The following is a 17,057-nucleotide window of genomic DNA, read 5'->3' as shown; positions in this document are numbered from 1 at the left end:
CATGCATATGAGGGGACAACGCTCAAAACGTACACACAGACTGGGCCATAACCCATTCGGTGTACTGCCGTCACCGACCACGCCTCGTAGTCCAGTGGGTTTGGGAATTTCAGAAAACCCACCTGATCCACCAACCCTTACCCTCCACAAATGCTGCATCACAAGGCATGTGCCACCAGGTCTTGCTATGCCTCTTCCTTCTCACCTGATCCATGGAATGATAGGTGCAGTGTGCATCCTCACCAAGAGAGGTTTTGTTTCAGGTATCTGACGTCAGGTTGCCTTTCCACTCCTGTGTGACATTCTCTGCGCGACAGCTGAGTTGTGTAAATCAGGTGGGGCCGAATGTGCAGTGGTGAATTAAAGATGCATGACTTACATTTCCTCTTAACACACTGCTTTGAGATGCACTACTTGAGATGCATTACTTTGCCCTTAGCGCAGTGCAATGACTCCAGTCTGATGTTTATGCTGCAGTGATGGAATGAGCGAAAACGAACTGGTCAGAAAATATTACCAACAGAAATGCAAATATTTGAACTCATTTCCCAAACTGATACCCTAATATGTACAGTGTGTTTCCGTTACGAGGCACTGCTGGTGATGAATGTGGTGAGCTATTTATTATTTCTGGTGGTGAATGTGGTGAGCTATTTATTTTTTCTGGATTTTGCCTTCCAGTTCGAGCAAGGGTTGGTCAAGCAACATATTTTTTCATGATTGGAATTCCAAACCATTTTGTACATGGTTTGAATCGCAGCCTGGTCATCATGTTTCCCACATATATATCCTTATGACAGGACCATTTAAAAGCCACCGCCTGTATCTCTTTGGCCTTGTAAAGCCTAAACGGTGGCCAGGCAGTGTAGATGAGGTCATTCACTATCATGGGGTTGAGCATGAGTATTGGGATTCTTATTTTTAAATCCGTGGGGTATTTTTGTTAATCCTGGAGGTCATTGTCACGATGTCGTCAAAGAGTGAAACCCCCCAACAGCCACCTTGTGCACGGAGACCTCGGGTACTGGGTGTACTAGCTGTGCTCTCTGTGCACGCGTGCATGGAGCTGGCATAGGTTGTGGGCCCCTTAAAGTCCCCCTTATCGTGCCTCGGTTTCTGTGGGCAGGCCAAGTCGCTTGGGCTCGAGCACCAAGCGAGTTGGCTTGAACTCGAGTTAAATGAATTTTCCACGATTGTTCCGAGTTACTCAACGGCTAGACCTTTCCCGGAAATAATTCCGAGCAAGACTTGATCGGAAATACTTGTGAGTCAAATACCACGACCACATTGGTGACTTTAAATGCATAACATTAAATGTTCCCGCTGCCTACAACATTCTTGTTGTTGACATGCTTGGTCGTGTTATTTTAGACTCGGTACGAATTATGTTGTTGGAAATGTACGTGTGTGTTGAACTCCTTTCGCACCGTCCGTAGCCAACTGTGCTCGTCGGAGGTGCGGGGGAAAGACAAATTAATTTGAAAAAGCAGTTATAAAGAAATGAGCTTTTCAATCTAAGATTTTTAAGTGCAAATACAGGTCAGCGGGTGAAGAACTCGAGTTGACTTCAAATTATGGAAATGCCGTGGCGGGTGAGATAATCTCGAGTACGCACTCCCGTTCTGTGACTCCAGTTCTGACTCGTGCAGAAATGCGGTTTCATTTCGTTCTCCATCCATGCCCCCCCCCCCCGCCTCTCTCTCCTCTCTCTGTGTGGCCCTGAGTTGATGTGTCCCATTTCTAGTGTTGTATAAACGTGCCTTTTTTAAACCAATGGCTTTGCGATCGTTTTTGTTCGTGAGCCGCGGTGTTACATCGGCCGAACAAGGAGAGTGGCGTCTCTGACGTACAGCAAATCCCTCGTTTCTGCTCGCGAGGGTTTTTGTTTATTGAAGGGACAATATCCATCTACCCCCGAGCTCGTCCACCCTCGTCAGCCGTGTGGGGTCTCACACCTCGTCCGCAAGACGACCACATTGCCTACAGTCCAGAGGTGGATCTATAACCGTTACAAAGGAGGGGGAGGGAAGAGCTTGAGGTTAGCAGTCCCAGAAGTTTAGTCTCCGAAATAGGGATTCATCATCGAATTGTGGGGGTCAGCGCGTGAGTAGAACGTGACGCGTCGTGCACGCTGCTCCACGTCACACAGCCAACTAATGAAGTCGTCACGTGATGACCAAGCGTGGAGGAGGGTTTTACGACACACACGTTTTTTACTTATGCGTTCTGGCTCAAAAATAAGAATGATACATCATCGTATTTGTCGCGAAAGCCAACTACGTGTTAGTAAAAAAAACATTAATCAGGCCCTACATTAATTTTATTGTAGTGAAAAAAACATGAAACGCATCTTCTCTGTTGAATGTCACTAAAATGCCGATTATCGGGGGTGGGGGGGGGATCACATCGCCCCCTCCCACCGAAACTCGTTCGCTTGCCATCTCTGCTTCTTATTCTCTGCTTCTGTTGCAAGGCAGTGTTCGGTGAAGGCGGAAGAAACCCTTCCGAGGCTGTGTGCCCAGGGCCATCAAACGTGACTCGAAGCGTCGTCAATGCAAATAAATCGATATCGAAGCGAATTTCAGGAACACTCAAATGACGTCACCGCGGTGCATTTAAACACGTGGTTGCAACCACAGCGGCACCCCCAAGAGAATGTGCGAAAGTCACACAGTCTGTGTTGTATCCTCCTCCATATTCTTCGATACGGTGGCTTCCAACTCGCATTGGGCACCTTGGGGACACAAGCCCCAGGTAAAATACAGTACTTGAAAATGTATATCTATAAAAGTTTGCAGACTTGGTCAATCCACTGCTTGATGAAGGCCTCGTCCCATCCTGTGTCAGTCACGCGGGGTTTTTTTGTTTTACCAGTGCTGGTCCGTGTGAGTTTACTCACCAGTGCTGTTCACCACGGTCATGAACAGAACTCACGTGCCTGGGTTCATGGGGCATTGCGCTAACCACTGCGCCACCACTCCACACTTACGGCTGCATTTTTAAAGGTGAATGAATTAATCCGAAAGTTAATGAATGGTACAAAATAACCATCACGGTAATGTTAACTGTCCTTTCATATTTCTCCTGAACACGCGCGATTATTTGTGCCCCTGTTGAGAATATAAATAACATAAATAAACGGACAATGTACGCTTGCTTTCCATCGTTATCTCACCACATTAAGATAGTATTTACACGTCCCATCTGCCATCATATTACCGTATTAAACCGATGGCTGCTGCTGCTGCAAAAATCACCCCCAGAATGCTCGTGTGGCTGATGGCACGTGTTCAAAATGCACGTGTCTTCTCTGTGGAGGACACACCTATGGATAGGGAGGCGTATTGTATGCTTGTGTGTTTTTGTTGTCGCTAAGGATCTCCGCTTATCACAAAGCCGTGTCCTCAAACTGCGAACAAACGACTTTGTCCCGAAGCACCGCGACCTGCTCCGACGAGGGATGGCGCCGCGAGGGGCACTGGGGCTCTCGCATTCACGCCCACCTCGTGTGGCGGCCGTCGTCGCGAGAAGCCCCCAGGGCAGACGTCGGGGGCGGTCCTTACCCCACGGGCACGCGGGCCACGGCGGCTTCACGGTCGGGATTCACACAGCAGGAATCCGAAGAGCTATAAAGCACTTTTTCACATGTTCCAGTAGGGGCACTGGGTCAGAGAGTTACTCGGACGAAGGCCTCCCCCAGGCCATTCCCAACAATGGCATCTCACTCCGGGGCGCGAGCTGGTGTCGTGGATCCATCTCCACGCCATTGACCCCTCACGGGCGTGAGGTCACGGGCAACAACAGCCTCTCCATCGGGACCTCGTTCCTTCTTACAGCCACGACGTCTTGCCCCGCAAGCACCACTTTCGGTGGCGAGTCAAAACGATTTCTCGTTTGAGTCGCCTGCTCCACAATTTCTTAACAGTATTTATGTCTCCTAAGTGTATATGCGGTCAGTAATCAGGCATGCGTGCTTCTCCGTAACTTTCAGACGCTGTTTCCTTCCTCTGTCAATGTCCACGGTTCAGCCTGTCACCAAAACACCCGCCGCTCAGATTTAGGAAGCTAAGTAGGGTTGATCCTGGCTAGTTGTTGGATGGGCCACCATACAAATCAGGTTGGTGTAGGCTTGCGGGAAAACGTAGTGGTCAGCAGAGGGCAGTACAGCGACATCCATTGTACTCTCTCTGTGTCCCCACTTGTCTGCTGGCCGCCTCCACCAACTCGCATTGACCAACGTGAAGTATGGTCACTTTGACCATCATGACATAAACTTGCATGGGGGGAGAGGCCGTCATCCAGCAGTGGATAATTAAAAATAACCTTTAAAAAGCACCTCTGAGCAATAAGGAACAAAACGTCAAACGGCCAGCAAAAAAACCTCTCAAAGTTGTAACAGATAAGCGTCAACGCCTTTACCGCATTTTAGGCATCGACCAATTGACAAAGGGGGGACCGCCGCTTCGTGCAGTGCGCGGCGTGCACGTGCCCCTCGGCCACAGCGGGCTGCGTCGCCTGATACTTCTCATTTGCATAAGTTCCCCCGCCCACCACCTGCAGGCGAACCAATCAGCCGCGAACAAAAATCGCGAAGACTCCCCTCCCGTCCAACTCCCCCCGCCCCCTCGTGCCCCCTCCCCCCCTCCCGTGGCTCGGTCGCCCGCGCGCGCGGTTGCACAGAACCCGGCGCGCGCGAGCGGTGCACGCGCAGCACGAGGGCGCGCGCGCGCTAGAGCCGCGCGAGCTCCGCTCCGTTCCCGCCTTTTTCTCCCCGCGGCGGCGATGCAACCCGCCGAGTACAAAGCACCCCGCGGCAGCATCATCAGCAGCACGAGAAGCTGACGAGGCATTGTACACACGTCGAGGAAGTCCTTTGCTCGGTGCAAGCAGCCTCCTTTGCTTCGCATAACTATAGCAGACGCAACAAACACCACACAATAGCGGCGAGCGCGAACGTCGTAAGCACCCCGTTATTCACGACAGCGGACAAGCCGAGAGACTTTATCATCGTCACCAACGTTGCGTTAAAGACTAAGACAGCCCGCTCTCAAGTTGTGTCGCGGTGGTGGTGGAGGAGGAGGAGATGAGTGTTCGCCATGCGCATGCGGACGAACCTCGTGACGGCGGGCGCCGTCTCGCTGCTCGGGCTGCTGCTGCTCGCCCGGGACCCGGGGGGCCCTGGGGGCGCGAGGCGCCCGGGGGGCGCGGGGGGCCCTGGGGGCGCGAGGTGGCATGGCAAGGGGCCCGGGACGGCGGCCAGGTCAGTGGCGTGGGGGGGGGGTCTTCTCATCTTTCACTCCGTTAAATACTCTTAAATTAACACGGATGAGATGTTTTAAATGTATATGTATTGAAACGTGACGACGTGTGTGTGAGTGGATTTTCTTAAAATTTGTCTTGGGGTTTGATTGTTTACAAATCTCTTGACAGATGTCCTGAAATGTGTTGGTCTCTTCAATTCTCTGAAGTTAATATTTACTAAGATTTATCTTAACTTTAGACGGAACGACGTGTGAGTGAGTGAATGATCTTAAAAATTGTCTTGGGTTTGATTGTTGACAAATCTCCTGACAGATCACCTGAAATGTGTGATTGGGTCTCTTCGATTCTCTGAATATTAACTGAGATTTATCTTATCTTTAAATGTAACGAAATGTGAGTGAGGAAATTCTTAAAATTTGTCCTGGGTTTAATCGTTGACTTTCAGGAGATTTGTTTCTTAACTAGAAATGTAACGACCTGTGTGAGTGAGATTGGTCTCTTCACTTATCTGACGTTAAATATTAAAGAAGATTTCTCTTAACTTTAAACATAACGCCACGTGAGTGAGGGGATTCTAATTCTCGCAAAGTCGTGGACGTGACGAAATGTGAGTGACAGGATTTCTTCAGTTAATCTTACTATTCTCTTAACGTTAAACGTAACGAATCATGAGTGAGGAAATAATCCTCAATTTCTCCCAAGTTTAATCGTAAACTTTGAAGACGTTTCCCTTCAATCGCTTCTTAACTTTTAATGTAACAAAACGGTGCCATCAATGGGGATTCTGCAATTATCTTAATTCTCTTAACTTTACACACAACCGACTGAAGGTGATTCTCTTAATTTATCTGAACTTTGAACGTAACTTAACATTGTGAGAGGATGAAGCTCTGCGTAAGATTGATTCGTCGTAAGCCAGCAACTAAACATATACTGTATGTATTACAGGTAATGTATACATTATTTTAATTTACTAAATTGACGAATCTCCTGATAGATGTCCTGAAATGTGTGATTGGGTCTCTTCAATTCTCTGAAGTGAAATATTTACTAAGATTTATCTTAACTTTAAACGTAACGACGTGAGCGAGGGAATCATCTTAAAATTTGTCTTGGGTTTGATTGTTTAATTTACTAAATTAAAATAACGAGCACTCTTCTTTGGCGAATGCGGGAAACTTGACAAATGTGTTTTGACTGGAGAGTTAAAACGCATTCCATGTCCTCCCCTCATACAGCTCGTTATTGTATGAAGTGCCATGTATCGTTGACGTATTGTATTCTATTAATGTGTAGAGTTTTCCATTGCATTCAATCATTGACACGTTTAAGCGTTAAACGCAACGTTTGTGAAGTATTGTACATGTGCTATGAAGAAGGGCCGTTGCCTGAAACGTCACCTATGATACAAAACATTCATTTGAAGACCACAACACAGTAATATTGACGAATATGTTAATTTACGTAAGTTGTGCACCGCTACCCAAGACAGCATCTCATAACAATTAGTATTTTGTCGTCATACAGTCATCAGATAAAAGCACTATTAATGCAGTGAAGTAATTACCGTGCTGAAGGAAATAAAAATCCATCCGTTGCTTAAAGGGGAGGAAAATACGATTTTAAACGTCATTAAAGTATCCAGAGAGACAGCTTATTTCAGGTTATATGATTGCTTCATTTGAGTTCATATAACCATCCATTGGCCATGTGGATCAAATGTACAATATGTATCTGCTATACATTTAACATGTTAAGCCCATTTGTCAATTCATTGATGAATGAGGATTTATTTTCGCCATGTGGTTAGTGGGTGTTGATTGAGAGGACTTAACCAAGGTGGGGAAGTTGGGGATCATAGACGTAGTAGCGTCGTAGAGTACAACAATGGGTTTTGCTACACTGCTGTCTGGCACATGCCTGGTGAGTTGGTCATAGGCATGGCTGATGTGATTGTGGAGATGAATCGCTGAAGAGCGAATGCAAACTATAGAACAAAGAGGACCGGCATCTTGGGAGATGGGCCACTGGGTATGGGGTAGACTGGAACCCAGGTGGCAGACATGTGGCAATTAGGTTAGCTCCGTGTGAGAGTAATTAATAGTTTAATAGGCTGCCATAACACTGCATTATATATGCTTAAGATACGAAAGGAACTCATATGCATAGATGAATATGCAATGCTATATTCTGCATTGATAAAACTGCAGCAACGAATTATTTCACACAAATATGATCTTTAATATACGTGAGCTATTCTGTCCACTGATGAAGCACTCCCTCCCTGCCTTAAGCTCAGTTTTTTAGGTATTTGCAGAATTTTTTACCGTGCTGATGCTGCTTAATTTGCATGAAATGTACAATATAAACATTCTGCTTAAGTGTTGCATTTACGCTGACACGGCACACCTAATGTATGTATTACTGTATATCTGAGAGCTCATACATTTTTTGCTACCCGCATATATTATGAAATGCCATATCCAACACCATGGCAGTGGTGTGGGTGTGAAACATGCTGGGGTCCCTGTGGCTAAAGTACTGCTATTTTTTTTTACTGCAGGTTTTACCAGACAAAGAATAAGCAGATCGAGTAGCTACAGAAAAGGGTAGAACACATGGTGGAAGTTTAATTAAAACGTGCACAGTTGCACACTTCAAGAACAAACGATTTCTTGTGTAAAGCCAACACTACTGTTTTGTTAGACAAAGCATTGTGATGACGCTTGCGTTGGCAGTGGTGCACACGCACAGATAAAAAAAACTTGGCACATTTGCCAATTCCACTGCCTTGAATAGAAGTATATAACAGGTGACATTTTGGACAATGACGCTTCTTGACAATAACATCGAGAGGCGATAAGAGTTCACAGAACATATAGAAGTAGCATGGATGTACCTCTCTGGCCTCTCTAATGACTAATGTGTGGAGATGTTTTGGTATTGTTACAAGAGGCTGTGTGAGTCGGCACACATCACGCGGTGGCCGGTGGAAACAACCAGTCTGTAATGCAGTACATTTACACAATCTAAACAAAGGCTGTTAATAGACCCAAAATGTCACTTTTGTGGTCCTATCAAAATGTTATAGGAAATAATCGGCTTTTGGGAAATGTAATAGTTTAAATGAGTTGCTGCAGTGCGAATGGCAGTGTAAAGGATGCACACATTGCAGTATGCAGAAATTATGAAGTAAGCACATACATCATGTCTGGCACATGCACGTGTGCATTCAAACAAATATTTTCCTGGCAACCCTAAAACAGTATTGAGGCAGCTATCTGAACTGAGTGCCTATCCTAAGCCCATACACTGCTTACCAGGAGGGATGCATCGAGCTACATGCCCATCTGTCTTTTGGGATGATTGTGCAGTGACTGACTCGGAGACACTAAGAGTAGGAGGCACTCTATTTATTGACAGCCTTCTCAGTCCACACAAAGTAACTACAGCCCCCAGTCAGGACAGCTGGCAGACTGCCTGGCTGATGACGCCAAGAAGGTGAAGACGTAGACGGCGATGAAGACTCCAGCAGCACGACGAGGAGATCCCACTCACGGCGACAGCCGCGAGCCTTCGCTGGGGTCCCCTTTTATCCTCCCAGCGTGGCCTCGCTCCGCCCCAGCGACGCCCCCTTTCCAGAACCTACTAGCGGGTTCCCGGGCTTCTCTCCGTGCCCCCTCTGTAACCTTTCCCTTACATCCCTCTCTCTCCAGCTTGTCATGGGACCTGCTGTCAGGCAGGGCTGCTGCAACTGCAGATCCCCTTCTCTCTCAGCAACCAGCGCTATGGTACGTAGTGACCCATTTTATGTCACTACAATTGTACCCCCAAGAGGTCAGATGGTTTTAATGTCAAGTATATTGTACTTTGCATAAAATTAGAGGCTGCTCAAATGTGTTTCATTGCTGACAATCATAGCAGTGTTGCAGAAGAATTACGCAGTCTTCTGAAGGACGAGACCCTATCATTTCATAGTAGCCTGTGTGAATGGGTAAGGTTTCACACATGAGATTGCATTACAGCTCGTGGGTTCATGACCCTTTGACATTCTTCCTCTCTTAGTCATATTTTTTTTTATTTTCCCATTTCTTCCCACTCCTTGTAATGAATTTGCCAAACATCCCAATGCAGGGCTCTTCTGAAAAGAAGTCACGAGGTTCAGTGAGTCTTTTCTGAAAACAAAGAAAAAAACATGTACTTTTATATTATTGACAAACAACCTTTGCGGCTGAGAATGGACTGGTGAGCACAAAGTGTATCTACATCGATTGAATATATGTGACTTGTGGAGTCAACCTTGCCATATGCACAGCCACTGTATACCTATAAAATATTAATAATGGAAAATGATTTAGGAATTCCCAGGTGGTGTTTATGTGACGCATATGTAGGTGTGTTCAGCAAGCATTGCAAATATCTCTTCACAGTTAGCTTGCAGCGGAGTGATTAAACAAATTAAAAGTGTGTTCAGAGCACAGCAGATGCACCCTGGGAGACTTAATAACAGTTATAGTTCTGCAAGCTTGACTCATTAAAAGATGAAAAGGATGGCATTGAGCGCCATAGTAGTGGAGTGCATTGATACAATAGTGTTTCTTTTGTTTTCTCAAAGCAAACTTTTACATGGGAGAGGTGAATGCGAATCTATAATTCTGTCAGACATGCTAGAATGCCCACCCTCCTGTTATTTCGATCCATTCCTATCCCCTCATCCTCGAACCATGATGTCAAATAAAATACATTTCAGTGCACTCACGTTAGAAGGGATGGCCTCCCGCTACCAAGCAATAGGTGTCTAATGCAGTTTAATTTAATGACTCATCCCTCTGAGCACGATTCTCAAATATATAAACATGGACATTGTATTTCAGCTGGAAGAACCTGAGGAGCTCTGAAGTGCTCGTTGACAGGGGTCCAACCCAAGCTGGTGGGCAGTAGCAGAAAATCACAACGCAAGTTACGTTTCAATTGGCCATGTGGGTTTTGTAGCAATGAAACATTTAGTGTGACCCATTTTCTTTGTCATTGTGGTGCATAAATGAAGCCTTACTAGTCTTCATATTATTTGCACTTACAATATTGGCAAGTTATTCAATAATTTTACTGCACACTGTTTCAAAGGAAATAGATTGGATCGCCCATTGTTAACACAATTATCTATTGGAGCATATGTAGAGTCGTGTAGGGAAGTGTTTTGCCGGTATTATTCTGTCTTAAAGTGAGTGGTCATCTGGTTTAATTTGTGAAACGGTAAAGTGAGTCTATGCTTTTCATTTGGTTTGAGTTTACTCAGAGGAATGTATATGGACAACTGCGTTGTTTTACTTGCAGGCACATCAGTTTATTTTAGTCCTGTCCTTTTATTAAACTAGTGTTGTATTTTAATGCCGAGTACTATTGTTCCATATGCATATACATACATCAATTATCGTGCGAGGATGCTTGTGGTCATGTGGTGGCTAATTGTGTGACCACCTGAACTGGGCAATTAGGAGCTAAAAGCCCGTGAAACCGTTGCCTTATAGAACAACGATCCTCCGCAACCACAGTGACCGCATGTCTGCTGCGATGCATATTTATGCTCAACGGATGCATATTTATGATCAACGCAAGTCACTCTTATGGGTTGATTACTAATTGCTTATTAATTGTGTTGAAGAATATAAAAATACATCTTTGTTTCGTTGTATGTTCAAGTCATAGCCACTTACACTTTGCAAAGTCGGCAAAAAAGACAACTGTACAATTAAATTGGCATTGATAAAATATTGAATTGGGACGCACAAGTGAGATGAACAACATTGTATGTGGATGTTGTTTTCCTGGCAACAGTGGAGGTTTACACGTGATAATTTGTTTAGTTTTAATGAATCTGGGTTCAACTGCACGAAGGCAATAGTGTGTGAAAATATGAATCAAATAGGAATCCAATCATCAGCAGCTTCTCCCAGGCAATGGTAACTTAGCTATAACTGCAGTGAAATTAATCAGGAGTATATTACCTAGGGAACAATTATTTTTTTTGAACAAATGACAGTATTTTCTGTTAAGGCAATGGTCTAATCAGGAATAACTTGTTGTCCAATGCAGTCACATCATTAACGTGCATTCTATATTCATTATGAAATGCCAAATACTCATCCAGTTAAGATTTATATTTAATGTCCTCATGCTTAAGCAATTCCATGGTATTTTTTAACACTTGAACTGAGACCAATAATTTGGAAAAGCTTAAATTTTAAGTTGCATTTGAAATGACCAAGTTTATTATCATTCTGAGTTACGTAGAAAACCGTCCCAATAGATTTTGGGAAGTATTACCGATTTCAATCGTGAATGCAGTTATCTCCGTATAATATGTGATTATAATATACATAATGTGGAGGATGGCCCACTTTACTAGATTCCCAGGAGCTTAAGTTCAACTTATTTTTGTCCCAGCTCATATGAAAAATTAATTTAAATTCATCTAATTTGCTCATTTAAATACAAGCAAGGGCTGCTCTGCAGGAGGGTTATTCTGAATTGACCATGTAGTGTCTGGTAAGTGATAACTCCTTGATTAAGGTGGCTAGGTAGCTCGGGTCAGAGCGCTGAGCTGGTACCACTGACATCCTGGAGCCGCCCATGGTTAACCTGGCTGTACAAGAAAACATTTTTATTATACCTTATTTGGCAAAATTTCAGCTCAGAATAAAAATGATACACGTTTATGACGGACATTTCTGTCAGAAGAAGTCTTGCAATACCTCCTTCTTTGAACTGTTCACTATCATGGGGTGAATGCACTGCTTATTGAGTTCTTAATAAATTTATTATATCATTGCATAACAAAAATAGCTCAATTTGGATTATACAGGGACAAAGACATTACATGTATTTTTAAAGTGACAACTCAGTGAATATTTGGTCAAGGAGGAAGAAATTGTCAGTGGCCACTTACACTGGATAATATCAGAATTGTTTAATGTGTTGAAGGATGTGGGAATTACGTCACATTGACATCAAGAGAGTGCTATAATGGTGTGCTTGACTATATCTTGAAAAGTTTTTTGGATAACTCGACAGCCTATGTAGGATAAGAGTTGTCTGTTTTTTGGGTTTAATCTTCTTTTAGCTTACATTGCTTATAAATAACGAAGTGGAATCGACATAATGTGCCATGAAACTGTCCACTAACAATTCAATAATTATTGTTTTGTGTCAGGTTATGTGGCATTCTGCTTGGAAAATGTGAAGCTGTTTTGGTTTTTTTAATTAATGTGTAGTGACATCGTTGGATGCCACTGTGTGAAGCCGGCCTGTGGAAAGGCACGGCACACGATGTATTGACATCGCTGACACCACTTTAATGTGGATGCAGTACGGGCCCTAGTAAGCACTGACTGACAGTTGGCACCACGCTCTGCGTGCAGTGCCAGCCCCTACAATATAGAGGGCGAGAGTGCCGGGTACGGTACGGGGTTACCAGGGGACTATGGCACTCTGGTTGAACCCGGAGGACACGTGACCAGAGGTATCTACCCAGGGACCCCCAAAGGGGGACTGGGGTAATCACGTGTCCAGGTGAAGATCCTTCTCGAGGTTTGGAGAAGGTGGGCGTGGCTAGAGGCGGAGCGAGCCCCGCCACATAGGTTGTAAGCCGGAGCCCTGAGCACCACCGGCTGCTGTTGTCATCCTGAAGAATCGACGTTCCTCGTCCGACGTCCTAGAAGAGTCATCAACACGTGGACCTGGACCCAAGCTGAGGTCCCATCCATTGTCGCTACTCCCAAGTGTAATTAGTGTAGTTAGCTTGGTGGACCACCACCATAGGTTGTTATCTGGTGATGGGGTAGTTACCCCTTTGTGTTAGTGTGTTGGTACTAATAAATGTGTTGCCTCCAAGAGTGCGTCTGCGAGTCAGTTTGAACCCACTACAAATGCAAAGTGAAAACGATTGTGCATATTCAGTACTCCACCAAGTGGGTCTGTTAATTAGGTATTATCATGTGAGCTAGAATGTTAATTTATTAATGCTACGAGCTGCATTTGGTTTTGAGTATGTATCTTTGACACCTGTGAGTCTCATAACATACATCACAGTTCACCAGCCCATTGCAAAAATACAGTTTTCATTATTATTACAGCCCTGTCAATATGTGACATGCACATTGGCAGTAACTTTTAACACTGCACAGAGACACAACAACCCCCCTTGCATGTCCATTCTCTCACTTCCAGTGATCACATTTTCCAGCTCCTCTGGGAATTATAAACAAATGTTAAAACAGCCTGCCACCCAAAGCAAAGCCTTATAAAATAAAATAATTAGCGTGTTTGGAAAACGTCGACTTTGAGAGAACCCTACATTACTCTCAGGTTTATTGCTCGTAGAATTGATAAAGGTGATCATTACCATTACTAGAAGCCAGTGCAATCAGACAGTCTGATTTTAGCATTGTAAGTTTTTAAGCAAGATTCAAACCTTTATATAGCAATTAACCATGGCTTGCTGCTGCTTCATTTGTTGGCTGTGATGAAAAAACCACAGGTGTTGGGTAATTGTCCTTGAGGAACAGAAAATACATTCTCCTTCGTTTTTGTTTTAAAATAATATGGTGTGATAATTCTCCACATCTTTTCACATAAGTGTGCACATCATTTCCGCTGTCTCTTGAGCATTCTGCATAGTGCATATTGCTGGGTGCAGAATTGCATCCTGGATTAAGCCTTTTTCTAGGTTGTGCCATCTGACTTGGGAGAGCTGCCTTGCAGTTGGGTTTAATGAATGTCTCCTGTGTGCTGGGGTTTGCGGAGCCATTACTCTATTGACACTCGGATTAAGCTGCGGTAAGGTTGATGCTTAAGATGAATGTACGCCCTAGAAACCTCTTCACCACATTAATTAATGTCTTTATTTGTGGCGCCTCACATTTTGCAAATGAAAAGGGGTGTTAAACCTTTGCACGAACCCATATTCTAACACTATAAGGCTTGCTGCTGCTATAAAAAAAGAACCATGCAAGGTGGAACTGGCATAATAATGCATGGGCATCAATAAGGAACTTTGCACACTAAGATTGTTATGAAAATGCAATTGTCAAAGGCAGAATTACTAATTGAATGTCAGACTGCAGCGAACGAGGAGCGAATCATGACATTTACTCGGAGCACATGCCTTGGCGTGTACCTCACAAAGTTGAATGCTTATCTTGTTTTTTGCTTCGTGACCACACTTTATATAAACAATAATGTAATAGCATTGTGAGCAGAGAAACCAAATCCAGATTACATGTAAATAACAGTTCTATAATACTGGCAAAAAAGGTCCCATGATAACAGTTCTGTATGCACAACCCCCCCAAATGACAACACTTTTGCAGTAGGGTGCTGCATTTTGATGTTTGGACAATAATTTTAGTGATTTTTGTGTGTTTTATGTAGCTAATGGTGTGATTGAGATCATTCACTTAGCCTTTATTTACTGTGCTTCTTTCATTTAGTATTCTGATTATGTTATGGACATTATGTCATGAGAACAGAAATTTTCATTCAGAATTCTCACAATGCATCACCTACCCAATGCTGTAAGACAATAACCTCTGGAAGGTGGTATTGAAATTACTTCTGAGCCTTCAATTCCCCTATATGCACACTGAGGGTGTGCACCTTCTCACAATCCACCAATTTCTGGAGTTTCATAGATGTGATCCAACAACCGTTGCTCCAATCTGCTGGATTACAGGCATGTGCTGGGCTTATCACAACACCTGGTTTAATGACAGGCTGCTACTAAGCCTTGTTTTGACGCAGCCTTAACCAGATGCCTTTCGATATTCTCCCCAACTGCTGCCCCCCTACCCCCGTCCCTTCTGACTTGCTCTCCCACTCTCTCCCTCTCCTGCTCTCCCTCCCAAGGCGAGACATGAGGGGCCTCCAGAGAGTCCGTGTTGGCAACATGAGTGCGAGTGGTGAGAGCAGTCACTGGCCCGTGGAAGGAGCGCAAGGGTGGCACTTCAACCTGTCCCTTGCCATGCACATACGGTGGGTGGGTGTCTGTGTGCACGTGCGCTTGTGTGTAGCTGTCCATGCATATTTAAAAGGACAAAATAAGCATTACACCTGGTCCTGCCACCTCAAATTGTCCTCTGAATTTAAGCAGACTGGCCCTCTGCATTGTTATAATTTTTGTTTATTTGCCCTAACAAGCAGTGTATTGATTTGATTTATTTTCTAATTACAATTCCCCTTGAAATAAAAGCATTCCAGGCCATCAGACTCAAAGGATGTGCTGTTTTGGCATCCACTGCTTAGTTTTTTTTCCACCAGTGATGGTTTTCTGAAGCTTGATATGAGGCTTGCCAGCTACCGATATGTAGCATTCCTGTCGGTAAACGTTTATCTTAAACCTAGTTAATGCTGTTAAGCCTCTATTTAAAATTGTTGTTAAGCGTGGAGTAGTTACATATTTGTGTTCTAGCTAGTGAGCAGGATCATTGTTCTCTCAGCCCTGCTGCTTAGTGCTAATTCCATCACAAATTGTCCAATACCATTCAGTGTTAGAACATTGGCCTTGGAAGCTGTATAATAAGTAAAAATATAATGTTGCTTCATAAGGATTTTTCATAGAGACATTAGTATTATTTTTTTGTTAAATATATTTATTCTGTTTTCTGTTTTTATAATGACTAATATTTCCCCCACTTCCTTTATGGTCTTCTAACATATGTGTTTTTGTAGCATATGCTTATACCAGTAATAAAGACATGTGGTGCCCAATTCAAGTCTCTTGAGGGATTTTATTATCTATTACATATGTTCTCTTATGATTATTACTACTACTACTGTATTATGAATATAAGGTTTATATCGATGCTTGCTTCTATAGTTCTGCCAGCATAGTGTGAGCATTGAGACTAGAAGATAGATATCGTATTTTTTGTCCTTTGAGGTAATGTATTTATTTAACACGTGCCTTTGCCAACCATTTAGTGTACAGATATGAATCTCTCTTGCTATAAACCGGTTAATTCTCAACATAAATTCTAAATTATATAAAAGAGGGTATACATATAAAATTTGTCTTCATAAGAAAAATAACAAACACAACCGCTTCAGCCTGCATTTGCACTCTAATAATGGGTAGCTATGGATTATGGTGGGATGGATTGGAAAAGTATTTAGAGTGCTGTACTATGCACCCCGACACCTGAGTTTGATTCCCGGCCATGGATAACATCAGTGGTGAGTGACATCTGAGCCATCCTGCACTGACCAGCGTGGTGGAAGTATGGTCGAACAACCCAAAGACTGACACGGTGTGGGGAGGCCTTCATCCAAAGGGGTTATAAAGTATATTGTATAATATTTGCTACTTTATTCTCCATTGGGTAGTTATTGTATAACAGCGATTACAATGCTGTGTTGGGTAGTGCTTATATGTAAGTGGTGTCACAGTGTTCTGCATAGGGTAGCTATTATTCTGTATGGGGTAACAGCTGGTGCCACAGTTGTCAGGTGTCATCTAAGTCTATCAGTGTGACAACACATGCACAGATGTGTTTTTATTATGTATATATTTTGTGCACTTTGCATGTAAAGGCTGACAATAAACCATAAAGAAAATCCTCAGCATGGATTGTCCATATTGTGTGGCATTGTATACCCATCTGCGGTACGTAAATGCATCGGTAATTTTATGGAGCAGCTTTCAATTTTCACTCTTGTCAGCCTGGTGGGAGGTGGGGAGGGGAGCAGTCTGCTTGAGTAAGCTTCTGTGTGGTAGGAATGTCTAATACCATTAATGTAAT

General features: G+C 43.8%; 1 protein-coding gene across 1 annotated transcript in view; it reads left to right on the top strand.

The window, feature by feature from the left end:
• Positions 1–4,675: 4,675 nt before the first annotated feature.
• The window catches only part of LOC144945983 (CMP-N-acetylneuraminate-poly-alpha-2,8-sialyltransferase-like), a 42,411-nt gene continuing 30,029 nt past the window's right edge, over positions 4,676–17,057 (top strand). Inside the window, exons 1-2 of the mRNA XM_078874686.1 lie at positions 4,676–5,260; positions 15,166–15,291. Of these exons, the coding sequence (XP_078730812.1) occupies positions 5,097–5,260; positions 15,166–15,291 (290 nt within the window). The 5' untranslated portion in view covers positions 4,676–5,096. The remainder of the gene's footprint in view (positions 5,261–15,165; positions 15,292–17,057) is intronic.

Source organism: Lampetra fluviatilis, chromosome 39 (genome assembly GCF_964198595.1).
Source record: "Lampetra fluviatilis chromosome 39, kcLamFluv1.1, whole genome shotgun sequence".
Taxonomy (NCBI): domain Eukaryota; kingdom Metazoa; phylum Chordata; class Hyperoartia; order Petromyzontiformes; family Petromyzontidae; genus Lampetra; species Lampetra fluviatilis.
The sequence above is the reverse complement of the archived record's forward strand: the minus strand, read 5'-3'. Positions and strand labels throughout refer to the sequence as shown.